Raw genomic sequence first — 18,149 nt, 5'->3', positions numbered from 1 at the left:
AGTTATATTGTTTATGTCTGTTTTGAGCAATTATTTAGCTGTCATTTCTTCCTGGAATTTTTGAGGAGAATTCTTCTGTTTCATCATTTTGACTAGTTTTCTGTCCCGTATGTGTTTTAAATCTTGCTATTTGCCCTGCACCAGTGAGCACTACTTTGTTTTTTTAATGTTTATTTATTTTTGAGAGAGAGAGAGAGAAACAGAGTGTGAGTGGGGGAGGGGCAGAGAGAGAGGGAGACACAGAATCCAAAGCAGGTTCCAGGCTCTGAGCTGTCAGCACAGAGCCCAATGCAGGGCTCGAACTCACGAACCATGTGATCATGACCTGAGCCGAATTCAGACACTTAACCAACTGAGCCACCCAGGCGCCCCAGCACTACTTTCTTAAAGAAGGGTCATACACTGTCCAAGGCCTGGCCCTTCAGGCGTGTGTTATTTGCTCTCTGTTGTTATGACTTTGGTTGCTTTATCTCTGTACTCATAGTGATGTTTTGGACCCTCCACCAGGTGTGCTTTAATTTGTTCATTGAAGTAGCCCTGGAAAGGAAAACAAACAAAAAACAAAAACAAATGAAACAAAACACAAACAAAAACAAAAAACCAGAAACACCCTCTACAACTAAACCACGGTGGGAGCAGTGTTGATGGAAGAGGCCTTATCTCATACAAAGAGAGAAACGACAGGGGCGGGAAAAGAGAAAAGAAAAGAAAATTGACCAGAGAAACTGTATGGCTTAATCCAGAGAGAGAGGGAGAGGAAACTAAAGGAGAGGTAGAACAGGTATAAACAGAATAGATTAAATATGTCTGCTTAAACAAACCAACAATCAGAATAACCAGATTAGAGGAGGGAAGAAATAAAAAAGAGAAAAGGAAGAAAAAAATTATATATATTATATATAAAATATATATATTATATATAAAATATAAATTATATATATAATTATATAATATAAAATATATATTATATATAAAATTATACATATATATAAAATATATATTATATATAATGTTTATATATTATATATTTAATATGTATTTATATATAATTTATATTTAATACAGATTATATTATGTATAATATATATTATATATTATATATTGTATATATTATATTATACATAATATAATAATATACATATATACATATATGTATAATATATTATACATAATATAATCTGTATTAAATATAAATATATTTAAATATATAAAATTATATATATATAATAAAAATTGTCCAAGAATTAAATCAGGAAATGCAAAACTGCTGGATGCCTTGGAACCAATGGCAGCGCTGGTCTGGAGGAGGGACTGTGTGGTGACTCAGCCTCAATCCCGCTACAGTTACCAGGCACGGAGGGGCGTGGTTTGGTGTAGGCGGGTCCCACCTCCACTGTGGGCCTGCTGTCCTTCCCTGAAGCCCCACCTTGTCAGTGACAGGGAGAAAAATGGTGACACCACAGTCTCACCTCCCCAGACCCGGTAGCCCAAACCACTCTGTTCAGGCCATCCTTGCAGTGCCCCACTGGCGCCAATGAGGCAGTTTGTCCTGGTCCGATGACTCCCGTACCTCCCTGGCACTAAGCTGGGATTTAAACCCCAATGTTTTAAAGGGTCCCTCTCCCTGCACCCCGGTTCCAGGGAAGTGCTGCTCCGCGCCGCCTATATATATGGCCCGTGGCTGGTTGGCGCAGGCAGTTTTTGCCCTTTGAACAGCTATATACCTTCTTCCCACAGCCATCCAGGAAAGGGGTTGCTTTCTCCCACTGCGGACTGTGCCTCTGAGCTAGTTACGGAGCCCAGGATTGACTCCCTTCCTTCCCAGGTGCGCTAACTGGGCAGCCTGCCCCAGTTCGGAGAAAGCCCCGCAGTTAGAGTTTGGATCTTTCTCCATCCCCATCCATGGTCTTTCTCTCGTCCAGATACAGTCCTACACTTTCCCAGCTTCTTTTTCTCTTCCCTTTGTCTCTCTGCAGAAGGGGATCCCTCCCTTCCATGCCTATGCTGCCCGTTTCATCTCTCCCAGTTCACAATCACACACCTATGGCCCACCACGTTGTCCCCATGGGTCCCCAAAGACATCTCTTTCACTCAGCAGCCTGGACTCTTCGAATTCAAAGTCCTTTGGCCTCAACACTGCTGTGTTTAAAGGACAAGGGAATTTCAGGTTCTCCTACTTCTCTGCCGTGTTGGATCTACCCACGGATGACTTTTTAGTAATTATAAGTTGTTTTCCAGTCAGGTTAGTTTTTTTTTTTCCTTTCTAAAGTGGCCCTCTTGTGTGCATAATACACGATTTTTTCTTAATTTATGCAATAGCATATATTATTAGAAAACTAGTATGAATGATTCCTTGATTTTAAGGATCAGGGGAAATTCCTGTGCATTGGAACAATTAAACATGGAATTGAGTGTTGGTTGAGCAATGGTAGGAGGGTTTGAGATCCTCTGTTTCTTTTTTTCCCCTCTAGCTTCATTTAATATTTCCTCTTCATCCCCAGTTTTCAGCAATGATTACTGTGTCGTTTGGTGTGGTTTTCTTCATGTTCCTTCTGCCTGGGGTTCACTGAGCTCTTGAAAATCTGTGGGTTTTGTAATTTTTGTCAGATTGGAAACTTTTGAGGATTTTTTTCTAAATTTTTTTTCTGCACCCCCACCCCTTCTCAAAATCTAATCACGTATGTACTGTCCCAGAGGTCACTGAGGCTTGGTTCATTTTTTTCCCATTTTTTTTCTCTATGCTTTACTTTGTATTCATTTCTATTCCTATGTCTTCAAGTTTACTGATGATTTCCTCTGCAGAACTGAATCTGTTATTATTAATACCATGTAGTGTATTTTTCATTTCAGTTATTAAATTTTTTGTCTCTAATAATTCAGGTTGGTTCTTAGTTGTATCTTCCATTTCTCTCTTCAATATATGCATGTGTTTCTCTATCTCCTTGAACAAATGAAATGTATTTAGAATAGACAAATGAACATCTTTCTCTGTTCATTCTATCATCTGTGTCATTTTTGTGTTTGTTTTCTTTGAGTGATGTTTCTTCTGACTATGGGTCATATGTCATGGCTTTTCTGAATACCTAGTAACTTTATATTGGATGCCAGATGTTGTGAATCTTATTTTGTTGGATGCCCAACTTTATATACATTTAAATATTATTGGGCCTGCATCAGTGTTACTTGGAATCACTTCTATCCTCTCAAGGTTACAATAAAATTTGTAAGAATGGGTCCAGAGTGGCCAATCTGGCCCCACTGTTAAGGCAGTTATCTCCTGGGGGCTCTCTTCAATGCCTGTGTTTGAGGAGATCCTTCCACTCTGCCTGGTGGTAACATGGACTCTTCCCAGCCCTGTGTGTGTCTCAGGAATTGTTCAGCTTACTCCTTTCCTCTGGTTCTTTCTCCAGCTTCTGGTATCTTCCACAAACACACATCCACAGATTGGCTATCACTCAAGACTTGCAGAGATCCCTCTGTGGATCTCTATGGCTTGTCCTCAGTGCATCTTTAGTAGTCCACCCTGAAAATTCTAGCCATCTCAGCCTGCCTCAATAATAGAGTCTGCCTTCTCAAATCAGGAAGGTCACCAGGCTCTATTTGGATGCATCTCCTGGCACTGAAGCCTAGAAACTCCATCCAGGCTGGAACACTAATAGGACTCTTTGGTAGCTTTCCTTAGTTCAGGAATTAATGTGCTGTATTGCCTGTTGTCTGATGTCTGGAAAATCATCTTTCATTTAAGTTGTTTATTTTTCTTGTTGTTTAAGACAGGAGGGTAATTCTGAACTTTGGTGCCCCATCATGTCTCTTACCTATGTTCTTTACCTCTATTCTCCCATTGATTGGTACTTACCTTCCACAGATTAGCTATTGGGCAAGGGTCTCCTCTTGGTCAATACAAAAGCACATTCAAAGCCTGAGCTCATGCTGGACTTTAAGCTTCTCCTGGGTCTTCTCTCTCACAGGGTTCCACATGACCATCATCTCCTTTGTTCCAAATTAAAAGAAACCCCAGTTCTCACCTTTGGGATCTGTATCCGCTGACAAGTTACCCAATGCCATTCCAGCCTTTTCTCAAAACACAGGTGATCCTTGGAAGAGCATAGGCCAGAGTCAGATTAAGCAAGCCAATGCCTCTTGGAAATAGTGCTGAGAGTGGGTTGTCACTCTGGAAGATGGTAAGAAAGCTAGACCTAGGAACAAAATTCATATGAATATGAAGTGCTTACCATGTACAAAAATTAAGCATGACACGACATATCCTTTAAACCTAAGACATGTTCAACAGCAGGCATGAACGGCAACACCTAAAGGAATGGACCAAATATCCAGTGTGTGGTATAAACAAGTCAAATTGGAGTTCAGAGGCAAGATCAAGGAAGGTGTCTCTAGGGAAGTGTGATTGGAACAGAGAATGCAGAGATGTGCAGGTTTACATGGGTGGGCAGGAAGTCACATCAGGTAGGAGGGATGATGTGAACAACACAGCAAGAGTAGGAAATGTTTCTGAGCAGAGAATGATAAGACAAGGTTAAAGTTTTGAGGAAAGTGATATGGTTGCACACTACAAGCTGAAACAAGTAAAAGGGAGACTAGAAACCAAACCAACTCGGAGCTGACTGGGGTGGCCTGTGACAGAAGTAAAGAGGCTCTGCACCAAGGTGTCAGGAGTAGGGATGGAAGGAAGGAAGAGAGGCATTGCCAAATGGGAATCAGAGGATTCTGTGATTAGTATCACATAATGGGCTGAGAAAGAGGGATGTCATTAAAGAGTAGGCCATTGAGCTCTTGAGTCAGTCAGTCACTCAGCAAAAGTTTTTCCAACACCGTGCACTGGCAGCATCACACTAGACTCTGGGAATAGAGAGCAACATGAACAGAACATGAGGAATGTGAGCGAGGGTTATGAGTGCAGACCCCTCCAGAATATCGCCATGCAGGCAAGATCTAGGGCAGTGACCTCCAAACTTCATCACATGTTCTGATGGCTATAATAGAGCTAGGACCCCCAAGATGTGGATTTTCATTTATAAATTATACGTGTGTACTACTGAACTAATACATTATTTACATTATCAAATTTTTTAAATAAAAATGACATAACAATGTTATCAAAATATGTGTAAGTGGAAGTTCTGGTATTTTCTCCTGCATCCCCTTGGTTTTTGCCCCCTATTTCGGAGACCAGTGCTCTAGACAGTTGAACAAGATGAGTTCAATCCCTATGGCTTTGAGAGGAACAATCCTTTAATAATTTTCATTTTTATTTTTTGTATAGGCTGGTCTGTGGTTTACGAGAGATGAAGATCTAAAAATTCCAGAAAATCCCCTTGAACCCCTGCCATTCAATAGAAAGGAGCTTCTTATAGAGGTAATTGCTGAGATCCTTAAAAAAAACCTCACTACTATAACACTAATAATTTCTTAATCTTTTCTTCCACTTGGTAATTTGTTTCAGATTCCAACCCCCACCCGACCCCCAGTTGTAGACTTTAATGTTCATAAGGTAGCAGCACAGAAAAGTTCTGGGGGAGGAGGCAGGGACCAAAGCCTTAAGACAGAGCCCCGCTGTTAACTCTCTGTGTGATCTTGAGCAATTTTCGTAATCCCTCGGGTCTCACTTTTCTCATCTTCCAGGTAAGCCGTTACTCGACACATCTGTCTCTAAGTGTCCTTCCAATTCTAAAAGCTTAGGATAAGGACAATCATTTTACGAACACAGTAACCACTCCACCTTGGGATACATCCCAAGACCACAAGTGTCTGCCTGAAATTGAGGATAGTACAGAACAAGCAGGGGAAGGGCAGAGGGAGAGAGGAAAGAGAATCTAATGCGTGCCCCATGCCCAGCACAGAGCCCAATGTAGGGCTCAATCTCATGACTGTAAGATCATGACCTGAGCTGAAATCAAGAACTGTACACTTAACTGACTGAGCTACGCAGGCATCCCTTACACTGTTTTTTTCTATACATACATATGATAAAGTTTAACTTATAAATTAGGCACAGTAAGAGACTAACAGTAATAGCTAATAATAAAATAAGAATTCTAACAATATGCTGTAAGGAAAGTTATGTGACTATGGTCTCTCTCTCTCAAAATTTCTTATTGGACTATACTCACTTGCCATGATGTGAGATGATAAAATGCCTACATGATGAGATGAAGTATGATGAATGATGTAGGCATTGTGAAGTAGTGTTAGGCTACTAGAGACCCTCTGATGATTTGTCAGAAGGAAGATCATCTGCTTCCGGACTGAGGTGGACCACAGTGGACCGTGGGTGACTGAAACCACAGAAAGCAAAACCACAGATAACGGGGACTACTGTATATGTTTTTGTTCATTTCTCTTTGATTTTGATTAACTTGTACAACATACCAAGGGTTGCATAAGTATTTCCCATGACCCATTAGATTATTATCAATAATATTATTATCAATATTATTATTATCAATAATATTATTAGCCTCTATCCCTGAGGCCACAATAGAAAACAGGACCTTAATATATGTAAAGTACTCTGGTTTGAGTGTAAATGTTTAAAATATGAAAATATACCTAATACAACCAAATTCAATAGACTATGAGAAAAGTTGAGCTGTGGATTTAGACATCTCTGCAAAGTAGGTGTATTGATTGTCCAATTTCCAGGCAGCCATTTGCTCATAACTGCAGTATGAAACTGAACATGACTCTAATTACAAACTTAAAGTGAAAAGTTCCCTTCAATTGGATGCACAGTGTTCAAGCACCTCTCCCAGATGCTAGCAGGAGAGCAGAAAAGAGAAAGGGGTCAAGGAGTTACCAAAGGCCAAGACCTGAGACTGGCAAGGGTGGGGACAGTTTTTTGTCTTGGTCATGGTGGGGGTTTTCAGTGTGAAACTGGAGGATGGAGACCAACCCTGTAAAGCCTTTGGAAGGCCGTCTCTCTATGACTTTTTGAACAAGTCTGTGGGCAACATAAGCAGGTTCTTCTGCAAAGAACCTGGCCATCTGAATATGATGTCACGTGAAAGCACTTTGCTTTCCAACCAGAAATTTTTAGAAATGTCAACCGAGGGCAGAGCCCTTCAGTTGCTCACCCAGAAGCTAATGCCAGAAGGTAGACTGTGCCCTAAGACTGTGAGGCGGTGAAGCAGGGAAGGCCCTCTGGGTCCCTAGGGAGGGCATGGCTCCCACATATCAGTATCCAGACTGCTGGGAAGTGACATGGAGGAAAGGAACAAAGTCGGCAGCAGAGACAGGACCATGAAGCCTGAGAAAGAAGTGGGGCAGAGAATAGCTGACATGCGTGTGTGAGTGTGTGCATGTGAATGTGATGTCCAGAGGACAGAAAGGTGTGGTGGTTTCTGCCCCTCAGTGTGTCAGAGACTGAATGCTCAGTATTACATAAGTCTCAGTGCTCTTAAACTGGGATTAAAAGCACAGATTCCAATGCTCGCAAGCTTCAAGGTCTTGATGACATTACTAACCTCTCTGCACCTTGGTTTCTTTCAATCCCTCCCTGGCAGGGTTGTTGTGCAGAGTGAGTGATTGGCACAGAGTAGCCCTATGTAAGTGTTAGCTACACAGAAGCTAGCCTTGCTGACTCTGCTTGGTTGAAGAAGAACAGCTAATGGTTAACATCCTGAGGAAAGGTGTGCAAAGAAAAAAGATAAAACAACAGAACAAGTTTACGTCCTTGGCTGTAATTAGAATAGGAAAGACCAAATCAGTGAAGGGAAAATGCTCTGTGAAGAAGGAATTCTGAGAGTCAGGAGCCCTGGGCTCTGTCCCCAATTCTGCCATGACTCACTGGAGGATGTTGAGCAGGTCCCTTCACACTGAGGGCCTCTGTACCTTCTTAAGAAGAGGGATTTGACTAGTCTTGGGTCCCACCCAGCTCTTCTGATTTGTTACTTATGCTCTCGGTGACCCAGGGCTTGCCTCTGAGCCACACTGGCAGGGCTCCTGCAGATAGGCCATCAGCACTGTCTGTGGCCTTGGATGACCCCAGAGTCCTAGGCACTGGATGAAAGGCCACACTGCATCCAAGAAAGGAACCCTGAGACACGTCTGTGTTGCAATCACATTGTTGTCCTGTGACAGTGACAGCACACTTCATTATGACTGACAGGGTTCCACAGGCCATGTCCTGGCTTCTCAGCTTCCCACACACTCAACACCAAGAGCAACGATTCCAGGATTTTAAAATCCTTAGAGATTTCTTGAGAAAAGAGTTTTTCCATATTCAAATTCACAGCTATTGTTTTAATTTCTCCACAGCTTCTGTTCATGTGAAATCCTTCTATTACTTTGGGCTGGTCATATTTGTCAAGGCCAGGATTGAAATACTACCTGATTATTAACGAATCCCGAATGCCTATTCCTACCTCAGACCTCTCTCGCAGACCTTCTACATGCAATTGCCCATTTGACATCTCCACTTGAACATTCTAGTAGATATTTCAAGCTCACTGTGTCCACCCGAACCCCTGTCCCTGCCACCCCACCACTCCCATCTTCACCCAAAGCCCTCTTCCTCTCAGTTACTGGCAACTCTGATCTTCCAGTTGCCAAAACCCTAGGACTCATACCCAAATCTTCTCTCCTTTTTCAAACACCACGTCCAGTCCCTCAGGAAACCCTGGTAGTTCTATCTTCAACATATACTAAGGATCAGACCACTCCTTCTAAGCCCCATGGCCATCACTGGAACAAACCACAGTCAACCTCACCTGGATGATGGCAATAGCCTCATGATGGGTCTCCCTGTTCCTCCCTTGTCTTAGTTCAGATTACAGGCAGATCATGGCAGCCTCTCCTCAAAACCCCCCATGGTTCTGCATTCTACTCAAAGGAAAAGCCCAAGTCCTGAAGAAGCCAGCCTGGCCTTGGCCCTTATTCCTCTCTCCCTCATCTCCTTCTGTTCTGCCCCAGCCCATTCTGCTTCAGCTACACCTGCCTTCTTATGGTGTAACCATGCAAGGTGCATTCCCACCTTAGGACACTGGCCTCAGCAGTTCCCTCTGCCTATAATGCTCTTACCCCAGATGTGCTCCCTGGCTAACTCCCTCCAATCTTTGTTCAAATTTTACCTTCTCAACCGTGCAATCTGTTCCCCTCCCCACCTTCTACTCCTTATTCCTCTTTTCTTGGCCTACTTTTTTGTGTGTTCCCATAATCGCTATCTAATTTACCCAACTTTTAAAATGTATTCTTTATTGTCTGTCTTCCCCTTTAGAAAGTAAGCTCTTCAAGAACAGGCATTTTTATCTCTTTCTTAGTGAATATATTTCAAGCACCTAGAATAGTCCATGCCTAGCACATCTTAGGTGTTCAATAAGTATATGCCAATACCCATTCATTAGCTCACAGCTTCCTTGAGTCAGAAGTCCAGGCATGGCTTAGAGACCTCTGCTCGGGGTCTCATAAGGCAAAAATCAAGATATCAGCTGTGATTGCATTGTCATCTGAGGTCAACTCCAAGATTGGTTCCAAGACTGGCTTCTGAGATGGGTCTTTGGTAGGATTCAGATCCAAGCAGTTGTAGGACTGAGACCTTCAGCCCAAGAGGCTGCTTATTGTTCCCTGCCACATGACCTTCTCCACAACTGGACAGTCTGATTCATCATGGCCAGAAGGAGAGCATCTCTCTGGCTTCAAATCTCTCTTTAAGGCCTGGGTCCTTTTTCAAAGAGCTTACCTGATTAGGTCAGGCCCAACATCAGGCTTCATTTTGATTACCTCAAAACCAATTGATTAAGGACCTTATTTACATCTACAAAATCTCTTTACCTTTGCTATATAAGGCTACCTACTCACGGGAGTGACTTTCCCATTACATTCACAAACCCAATCCACACTCAAGGAGAAGAGATTATACAAGATAAATATGCCAAGGAGTGGGAACCTTTGAAACTTTCTTTGAATTCTGCCTACTACAATATTTTAAATGATCTTAGGAACACAGCAAGCTTTACCTTTTATAAATATTCAATCCAATGACTTAAAATCAAGCCTGTGTAATTACAGAAAGAGTCTACATATCAGATTATTTCATTTTTTCACATCTTTTTTTAAGATATAATATTTGGTTGCTTTGTTAATGAAGATAATGATGCACCTGCATAGCATTTATAAGTGCAATTCAGTGGAAGTCATAATGAAGTTCAACAATTCCTTTGAAAGAAATGGAAGATAAGCACTCAGGGACCCTGCCATGGCTCTCTGTTAGTGTCAGTCTCCCTTCTACTCTAAGCCCGGCTGGCCATCCCTGGAGTAACTCAGAGGCAAGAGGGCATGAAGAAAACACAAAGTCCTGAAGGAACCCACCAGCTGGATCATGAAAAAGGTGCCCCTACTGTCAGAGAGTGGTTTTAAGCATCTCAGGATAGTTTAGTGCCTGGCTTACAGCAGACGTACCACTCCGTTAACTTTGATAAAAGTGACTGAACAAATGAACTTGCAGACTCCATTGACCTCTGAGATTCTTTCCTGCTCTGTAACATAAAGACTTTATGCAGTTTCCTATCAAAGTTATTTTTATTTAAATTTTTATTGGATTTGTCAAGTGTCAGAAACTTACTCTTCTGACTGTCTAATTAAATGTGTGTCCATAGTTGTAAGTATTGTGGGTAGCCAAGAATAACATGGTATCAATGGATCTAGGCACTTGCTTCTCAAAGTCTAGGCCAGGACCATCAGTGTTAGAATCATCTAGGAGCTTGCCATATGTGCAAACCTCATATAGGTCATAGTCTAAACCTTAGACCATTCAAGAATCATCTACTTTATCAAAATTTAAATTAAAAAAAAGAAGATTCTCCAGGCCACTAAATGTACATATATGAGAAGAGCTCACTGAGGAAAGGAGTCTTCTCTACAAACAGGCCCATGTAGGTGCTTGGGTGTGACCTGTGAGTCCCAGGATTTGAGCTTCTTTGTTGGGGGGCCTCAGGGGATATTGAGTTCCCACACACTAACTTTTCTTGCTGCCAAATGCACAAAACACTGCATATAGAGCTGGCTTCCAGCTCAGTCATCTAGAATGAATGAGAGATTACCAAAAAAACTGATATTCAGTGGTTAGCACACTTTCTCCTCCAGTGTAAACTCACAGTGGAAAGAGTCCACATTACTGTCAACAAATTAAGTATGAAGTTCAGAGCAGGATTGATCAGTTGAAAGATTTTAATGGCTAGAGTCCCAGTGGCTTTGGTTATCATTTCCCCCTCTTGCCACTCAGGGTAGGGAGATATACCAGAAGCTTCATACTTAGTAGTCAGGGCCCAGTTTGTCAGAATGGTGATGAGGATAGATAGATGGATGGGTCTTTGTTCTGTGGTTCCCTTTTCCTGCTTCACATGTCATCCCCACATTTTTTTTTTATTATTATTATTAGCACATTCTTTCCTAAATGTGTTGATACCATTAATTAGCATACAATTTTCTTTAGAATATTGAGCCTTATTTATTCTGTTTTTTAACTTAGCATATTCTTCAGTTAATACTATTCATTCTATGTTACTTTTACTAATTCAATCCTCAGAACGTGGCTATATTCCAAAGCTCCTGGAAGGATCTTTCATTGCCTGTCCATCTATTAACTACCAGTTTTCACCTTTTATGTTTAATCGGAATTCTTCTTGTGTGACAGTTTTTCTTTAGGCTATTTGCTGACTATGAGAAGGACCCACCTCAACTTGACTACACACAGATGCTGCTTTATTTTGCTTGTCATCCAGATGCTGTGGAAGGGGTCTATAGGGCCCTCAGTGTGGCCATTGGGACTCACGTCTTCCAACCAACCAAAACTCCTACTTTTATTGCAGAAAAGGTAATTGTGGTCCAGAAATGGACCAGCAATGGGGTCTGGAGGGGGCTACCAGAAAATCTTAAACTTCTAACAACAGAAGTTGTTTTTCATCTCTGTATTTTTCTGGATACCTAACACAGTGCTTTACACACACTAGGTCTTCAATAAAGCTTTACTCAATTGGCTTAAGAACTAGAGACCCACTGTCAAACAAACAAACAAAAAACAAAAAACAAAAACCTTTGTAGTAAAGTCAAAATTTGCTCAAAATTTGTTAGTGGAATCCAAGTTTGTTCTGTAAAGGACAGCCTTTATTTTACATGAAGTACTTATCCTGATAAGTGAATAAGTGGGTATCAACCCAATATATCTGTCATACTGTGTGGAAAGTCTACATGCAACAAGCCAGGCCTCAGACATCCCACATACATGTGACACTTGATAGTGTTTCAGGCCAAAGCCCAGTCTCCTGAAACCCACAAGTACTTTGTATATCCCACATCTAAAGACAAAGAAGCTTAATAGCTAATTAAACCTCACATTCCCTTTTAGATTTCTAAAGGCTTGGCATTCCCTGGCTGTCTTGGGTGGAAAAGCCTCAGAACAGAGTACAAACTAATGTACTTATTAGATGTTCTTCTGCATGACTTTTTAGTATCCCTCTGACATTTTGGGGACAGAGCTGTGATCCTTGTAATGGAATGTTTTTTCTCTCTTCGTTTATGGACACAAAGGACAGAGGGGTACTGCCCAGTCCAAATTCCTCAGATGTCCTAGGCACACTTGTTTGCCTTTCATACATGTTTGTCAAAATAGACTATGCTGGGTTATCTTAAAAAGAAAGAAGAAAGAAAGAAAGAAAGAAAGAAAGAAAGAAAGAAAGAAAGAAAGAAAGAAAGAAAGAAAAAAGGAAGTTTCTGTGACAGCTTTCATATCTAGGAAGAAATAGACTCTCTGAGATTCAACCCTAAATTTTGACCTGGGACAAATGGACAAGAGATGTCCTTCCTCTTCCATCAGGGTCAGAGTGAGGCCAGACAGGTGCCCAGTAAGCTGCCAACTCAAGGCTCTTCAACCTGATGTGCTGTAGATGCTACTTCAATACCTGCACAGTGACAGAAAGTGCAGCAATGAGTGTTTATTTCATTCAAGTATTCTGTCTTCTTAGATAGTAGAAGGCCAGTTTCAGTTTTCCCAAGTAAATAAGGAGTCAGATATGGACTGCCTTTGTTGGGACTGCATTTGCCGCTTCCCCAGGGATGCTTCTGTACCCTCCCCCCATAGATTGGGCCTCCCTAAGCTAACTCTGGCATGGATCGCGGCCTGCCAGGAGATCTTAGTCACATGTCTGTCCTCCAGGAGACTTCCCCTGACCTCAGGTGATGTCAGGCAGCCCCTGCCATATGTTTCCATAGAGTTCTATGTTTCTGCCTTCACGATCCTCCTCACAGTCACTTCTTCAGGTCAGTTCTTTGCTAGACTGTAAGCACCCAGGGGGCAGGGAGGTGCCATCTGTCTTGTTCTGAACCTGTCACAACCCTGAACCCGAATTACTGGCACAGAGCTCAGTAAAGATTTCATTGAGTGGGTTAGTTAATTATGTAATTCACTTTGTAAATAGCCCTGTGGTCTGCAAGGGATACAGAAGAAGGCTGATTTGCTCCCCTAAAGAGACTCCATCTAATTGCCCCCATCCATGCAGAAAACAATGGGTGAACAATGTGCCAGACATGGAAGGAACACAGCGAAAAGGACAGATTAACATAGGGTCTCACTGATCAGAAGAGGTGTTTGTCTTTTCCTTTTTCCCACCTCCCTATCATTGTTTTTGCTATTGCCTCCACCTGGTGTCCCCTTCATCTCATTCTGAAGGGCTCAAGGCCTCCCCAGTATCCAGGGCCCATTTCAACTACCAGATGATTCACGAAGTTTCCCCTGATACTCAAGAGCAACACTGAGAGCTCTCAACGGGGCCCCCTTAGATTCAGATCCTCTCTGGTAGGGCTGGGCACCACTTCATGCATACATGCATTTATTCAACAAATATTTTCCCTGCTTCTCTGTGTACTGGGAACCACCCTTGGTGTGAGGAATAAAGTAAGTAACATATAGACTACATCATATGATAATAAATGCTACAGGAAAATAATAATATGTGTTAGAGCATACTGTAGGGGAACAAAGGAGGGAAGTAAGAAGAGCAGTAATTCAGGCAGCTGTTTGTCTATTGAATGCTTCTAATAAGTTATTTCTACCTTGAATTGGGGACAACCTGTTACCCACCTTCATGTTCACCACAGTAGTTGCCACATAGCAAATGTTCAATTAATGTTTATAAACATGGAGGGAAAGATGGGAAGAGGAGAGAGCGAGGAGGAATGGAATTCTATTTCTAAGGTAGAGAGGAGGAGAGCAGGCATTCCCATCAGAGGCAATAGTGAATCCAGGAGGCTGCAATGAGCTAGAAAGTCCAGGAAAAAGGAAGCCTGTGCTAGAATTGTTCCTATAGCAACATACAGCTGTCTGGGTGAGTAGCAGCCAGGCCAGCTAGCACAAGAGGGCTCTGCATCCCCTCTGTCCCTAAACCACTCATTCAGGGAAGCTAATGCCCCACCAAGAAGCAATGCCCCTGGAGTGCTTCTCCTCAAAGCCCTTCTAAAGTCCAAGCACACTGCACAGGAACTGCTCCACAACACCACAGGGATGGAACAGGCCTGAGGGGCAGGAGGCAGAGAGTGTGCCTGTGACATACCACACACAGGCCTGTTCCTGGCTTCGGGTGAACCCAAGGTGCTTGAGCTTTTGAAATACAGAATCCGCCCACCCCCCTCATTCTTGCTCACCTCTTGTTCTTAGCATCCTGCCTCCAAATATGCCACTCTGTTTCTGTGCCCTTTCCAGCTGTGTTTGTTTCCTGGGCAACCTCATCCCAGGAAGCCATAATGAGTTTACTCAGAAATAACACCTCCAACAGATCCATATTCACTCCCAAGACATTAAATCAGATCTCTGCTTTTGCTTTCCACATGAATGACTGGAAACATCCACAATATTTTATTCTTCCTTACTCTATTTCAGTGACTCATGCTGTTTTATTCAATGTGGCACAGACTTTCTGTTCAAATCCATAGTTTCTTGGGTAACTTAAAAGAATCCCAAGAGCAAAGCATTCATGAGTATGTGCTGGTCCTAGTGAAGCTTTAAATAAGTTGACATTTGGAAAAATGGTTCATTCTGGCCTATGTGGTATGGGGTTGTGATGTTGGAATTCAGTAAATTGTGAGTTTGAAAATCCCACATTTTAAAAATCTTGTTAAAGCATCTTGGGAGAGCATTTGAAGTGCTGGGGTTCAAAACATCTAAATTTTAATTCCATCTTACTCTTTTGACACTTTACCCATATTAGTCCCAAGGACTGACCTTCTGTTCTGCCTCTGAGTTGTGGGACTGAACTGATTGAATGAAGGAAATTCATGGCCAGGCACTGTTCTGGGGGCTGTTACCAAAAGGCAACAATTCATTTATCCCATGATGATTATATCAGGCCTCTGAATAGTTAGTCTGTCTCTAACTATGAAAATAGGGCAGAGAGACAAGGCTCTTTCTCTCTTTTATTTAGGTATCACCTGCTCATCTAATCTGACTAATTATTTATTCACCCACAGGCTTTGTATTTATTGTGTCCTTGTAACATTTATATTGCAGTCTAAATAGAAATCCATTCATCCTACACTACCTGTGTGATGATCTCCAAGCGTCTTAGGTGGGCACAAAAAGGCCAGTTTCACATTTCTGCAATGTAATATTTCAGTTGTTTAAAATAGAGAAGAGTTTGAATAGGTAGATAGATGGGTAATAGGTAGGTAGGTAGATAGAAAGATAGATCTATACTTAATGCCAAAATCTTCACCTGATAATGCATTCTCTCTCTGTCTTAGATTAGATTAAATTCCCAGTTTACCAAAGGATATAGAAACCCAACCCACACAGAGCTAGAACAAATGAAACCTGTCTTCATTACACTGTTCACAGCCCCTACAAATCTCCTAAAGGGACTTACCACTATCACAGGCTTCATTTCCTGCTGTATCATAATATTTTATATATAGGGCTTTCATACCTATTTGGAAAGAACTTTCGTGACTAATTAACTTGCACTTAATGCTTATACTGAACTGAATATTTATAAACATTGAAACCCTCCTTTTATTTTAAGCCTAAGTTTATCATTTTTCCTTTCTTGGGATAAAGGAGAGTCGGTATTCAGGTGTGTTATGGCATCTAATCAGTCAACATTCCAAAAACACCCATTTTTCTGTGGCAAATCATCAAATATCAACAATCTTATCATGAAAAACTCACACACATATATGCGTTTATTACAGTGAATACAATAAATACAAATATGTAGAGTATGTGGAAAGTACAACAATGAGTGAAAAAAATATCATCCATTCCCTAACCAGAGGTAAACATTTGTTAACTCTTTACTGTATCTTTCTTTTCCCTTTTCTTTTCTTTTTTTTTTTTTAATTTGTATATGTTTTTATTTATTTTTGAGAGAGAGATAGAGACAGACAGAGTGTGAGCAGGGGAGGGGCAGAGAGAGGGAGACACGGAATCTGAAGCAGACTCCAGGCTCTGAGATATTAGCACAGAGCCTGATGCAGGACTCAAACTTGTGAACCACAAGATCATGACCTGAGCCAAAGTCGGATGCTTAACCAACTGAGCCACCCAGGTGCCCCTTTCTTTTTTTCACTAATAAGCATAGATATATAAGAAAATGAGGATCCTAGTGTATTTATCATTTTATGGATTTTTTTTTCATTTACCTCTATGAGTGTTTTCTCAAGTCATTAGGTACTCTTCTAAACCACAGTTTTTATGGCAGTATAGTATTCCATCACAGAAGTATACTATAATTTATGTCACCACTCTCTGATTTTGGAATTGCAGATTTTCTGTGTTTGCTGTAACACTGAACAAACATCCATATATAGAAGTCTTTGTGCAAATGAATGTTTTTTTTAGAATCAATTCCTAGATCTATAATTACAAGGTCAACAGGCAGGAATGTTTTTCAGGTTTTTGAAACACAAGAAATTACTTCAGAAATACTGTACTCTTTACCATACTCATGAGGCCGACCGACTTCATGGCTCTTGGCCGTGTTTCAATGAGCAGCCGTAAAAATCCCACCTGACTTTCTATGTTCAATTTGTTTTCTATTTTGCCATCTGAATGTTTAGTTGGATTTAACCTCTGGTATGCAAACAAATGTTTCTGAAGCTCTTAGAATCTATCAAGCTTGAGAAATTAACTTGCCATAACCTCTCGGCTACAGTCAGTTTCCAAAGCAAATCCTTTAAAAATCTATATTCATGTGCAGAAGCCAGACATCAGGCACACTAATTCACTCCAGTGTCCACTTACAGAGGAATCCGAAGTGCCTGGCAGTGCAGTGAGCTGAAGCATCTATGGAGGTAAGACACACCCCACACTGAGGTGTCTGTATCCACAGGCAGAATTGGTCTAGAATCTCGATGTGATCTCCAGTGCAGTTAGTACGCTCTCATCGGTACTTTGTTTGGCTAGGTTGTGGGAGGCACCATCGCTTCATTGCGTGAAAAGTGTGTGACAACATTGGTGTGTTTAAATGTCTCCATTAGGGGCGCCTGGGTGGCGCAGTCAGTTAAGCGTCCGACTTCAGCCAGGTCACGATCTCGCCGTCTGTGAGTTCGAGCCCCGCGTCGGGCTCTGGGCTGATGGCTCGGAGCCTGGAGCCTGTTTCCGATTCTGTGTCTCCCTCTCTCTCTGCCCCTCCCCCGTTCATGCTCTGTCTCTCTCTGTCCCAAAAATAAATAAACGTTGAAAAAAAAAAAAAATTTAAATGTCTCCATTACTGGAAACTCTTCAGTCTGACTTCATATTGTCTTCATTAAATCGTGCAGACCTCCTCTTTTACTGATATGAGTCCAATTGAGGAATATCCTGAACATGAGGGAAACTTCACGAGTGAGGAAAGGGAATTAAGAGAAGAAAAGGAGGAAAAGGAAGAAGATATCCCTGAGAACACAAACACTGAAAAGATTTCTTTGGAAAGACTACTCAAAGTGTTCCGAGGGGGAAAAGAAGTGCAGGACGCTAACAGATTTGCCAGCCACCTACAGATAGAGAACGCTGACTCAGAGGTTGGTTAGACTCCTTCAGAAAAGGGGTAACTTGTACATAAGAAAACTCACCCTCAAGTCTTAGCGTAGTTTCATGGAATTGCTCTCAAATGTATCATTGTATAGAAATTATGGCAAATTCCTTTATTAAGTAAAACAAGTTTTTAACA

The 18,149-nt window shown here is 41.6% G+C and overlaps 1 protein-coding gene across 1 annotated transcript in view; it reads left to right on the top strand.

Annotated features, from left to right (window-relative positions):
- Window positions 1-18,149, top strand: part of LOC123577944 (sperm flagellar protein 2-like) — a 185,364-nt gene that overhangs the window by 160,664 nt on the left and 6,551 nt on the right. Inside the window, exons 33-35 of the mRNA XM_045440407.1 lie at window positions 5,282-5,374; window positions 11,648-11,827; window positions 17,761-18,000. Of these exons, the coding sequence (XP_045296363.1) occupies window positions 5,282-5,374; window positions 11,648-11,827; window positions 17,761-18,000 (513 nt within the window). The remainder of the gene's footprint in view (window positions 1-5,281; window positions 5,375-11,647; window positions 11,828-17,760; window positions 18,001-18,149) is intronic.

The sequence above is a fragment of the Leopardus geoffroyi genome, chromosome A1 (assembly GCF_018350155.1).
Source record: "Leopardus geoffroyi isolate Oge1 chromosome A1, O.geoffroyi_Oge1_pat1.0, whole genome shotgun sequence".
In the NCBI taxonomy this organism is placed as follows: Eukaryota; Metazoa; Chordata; class Mammalia; order Carnivora; family Felidae; genus Leopardus; species Leopardus geoffroyi.
Note: the sequence above shows the minus strand (reverse complement) of the source record. Positions and strands in the feature narration are given on the sequence as shown.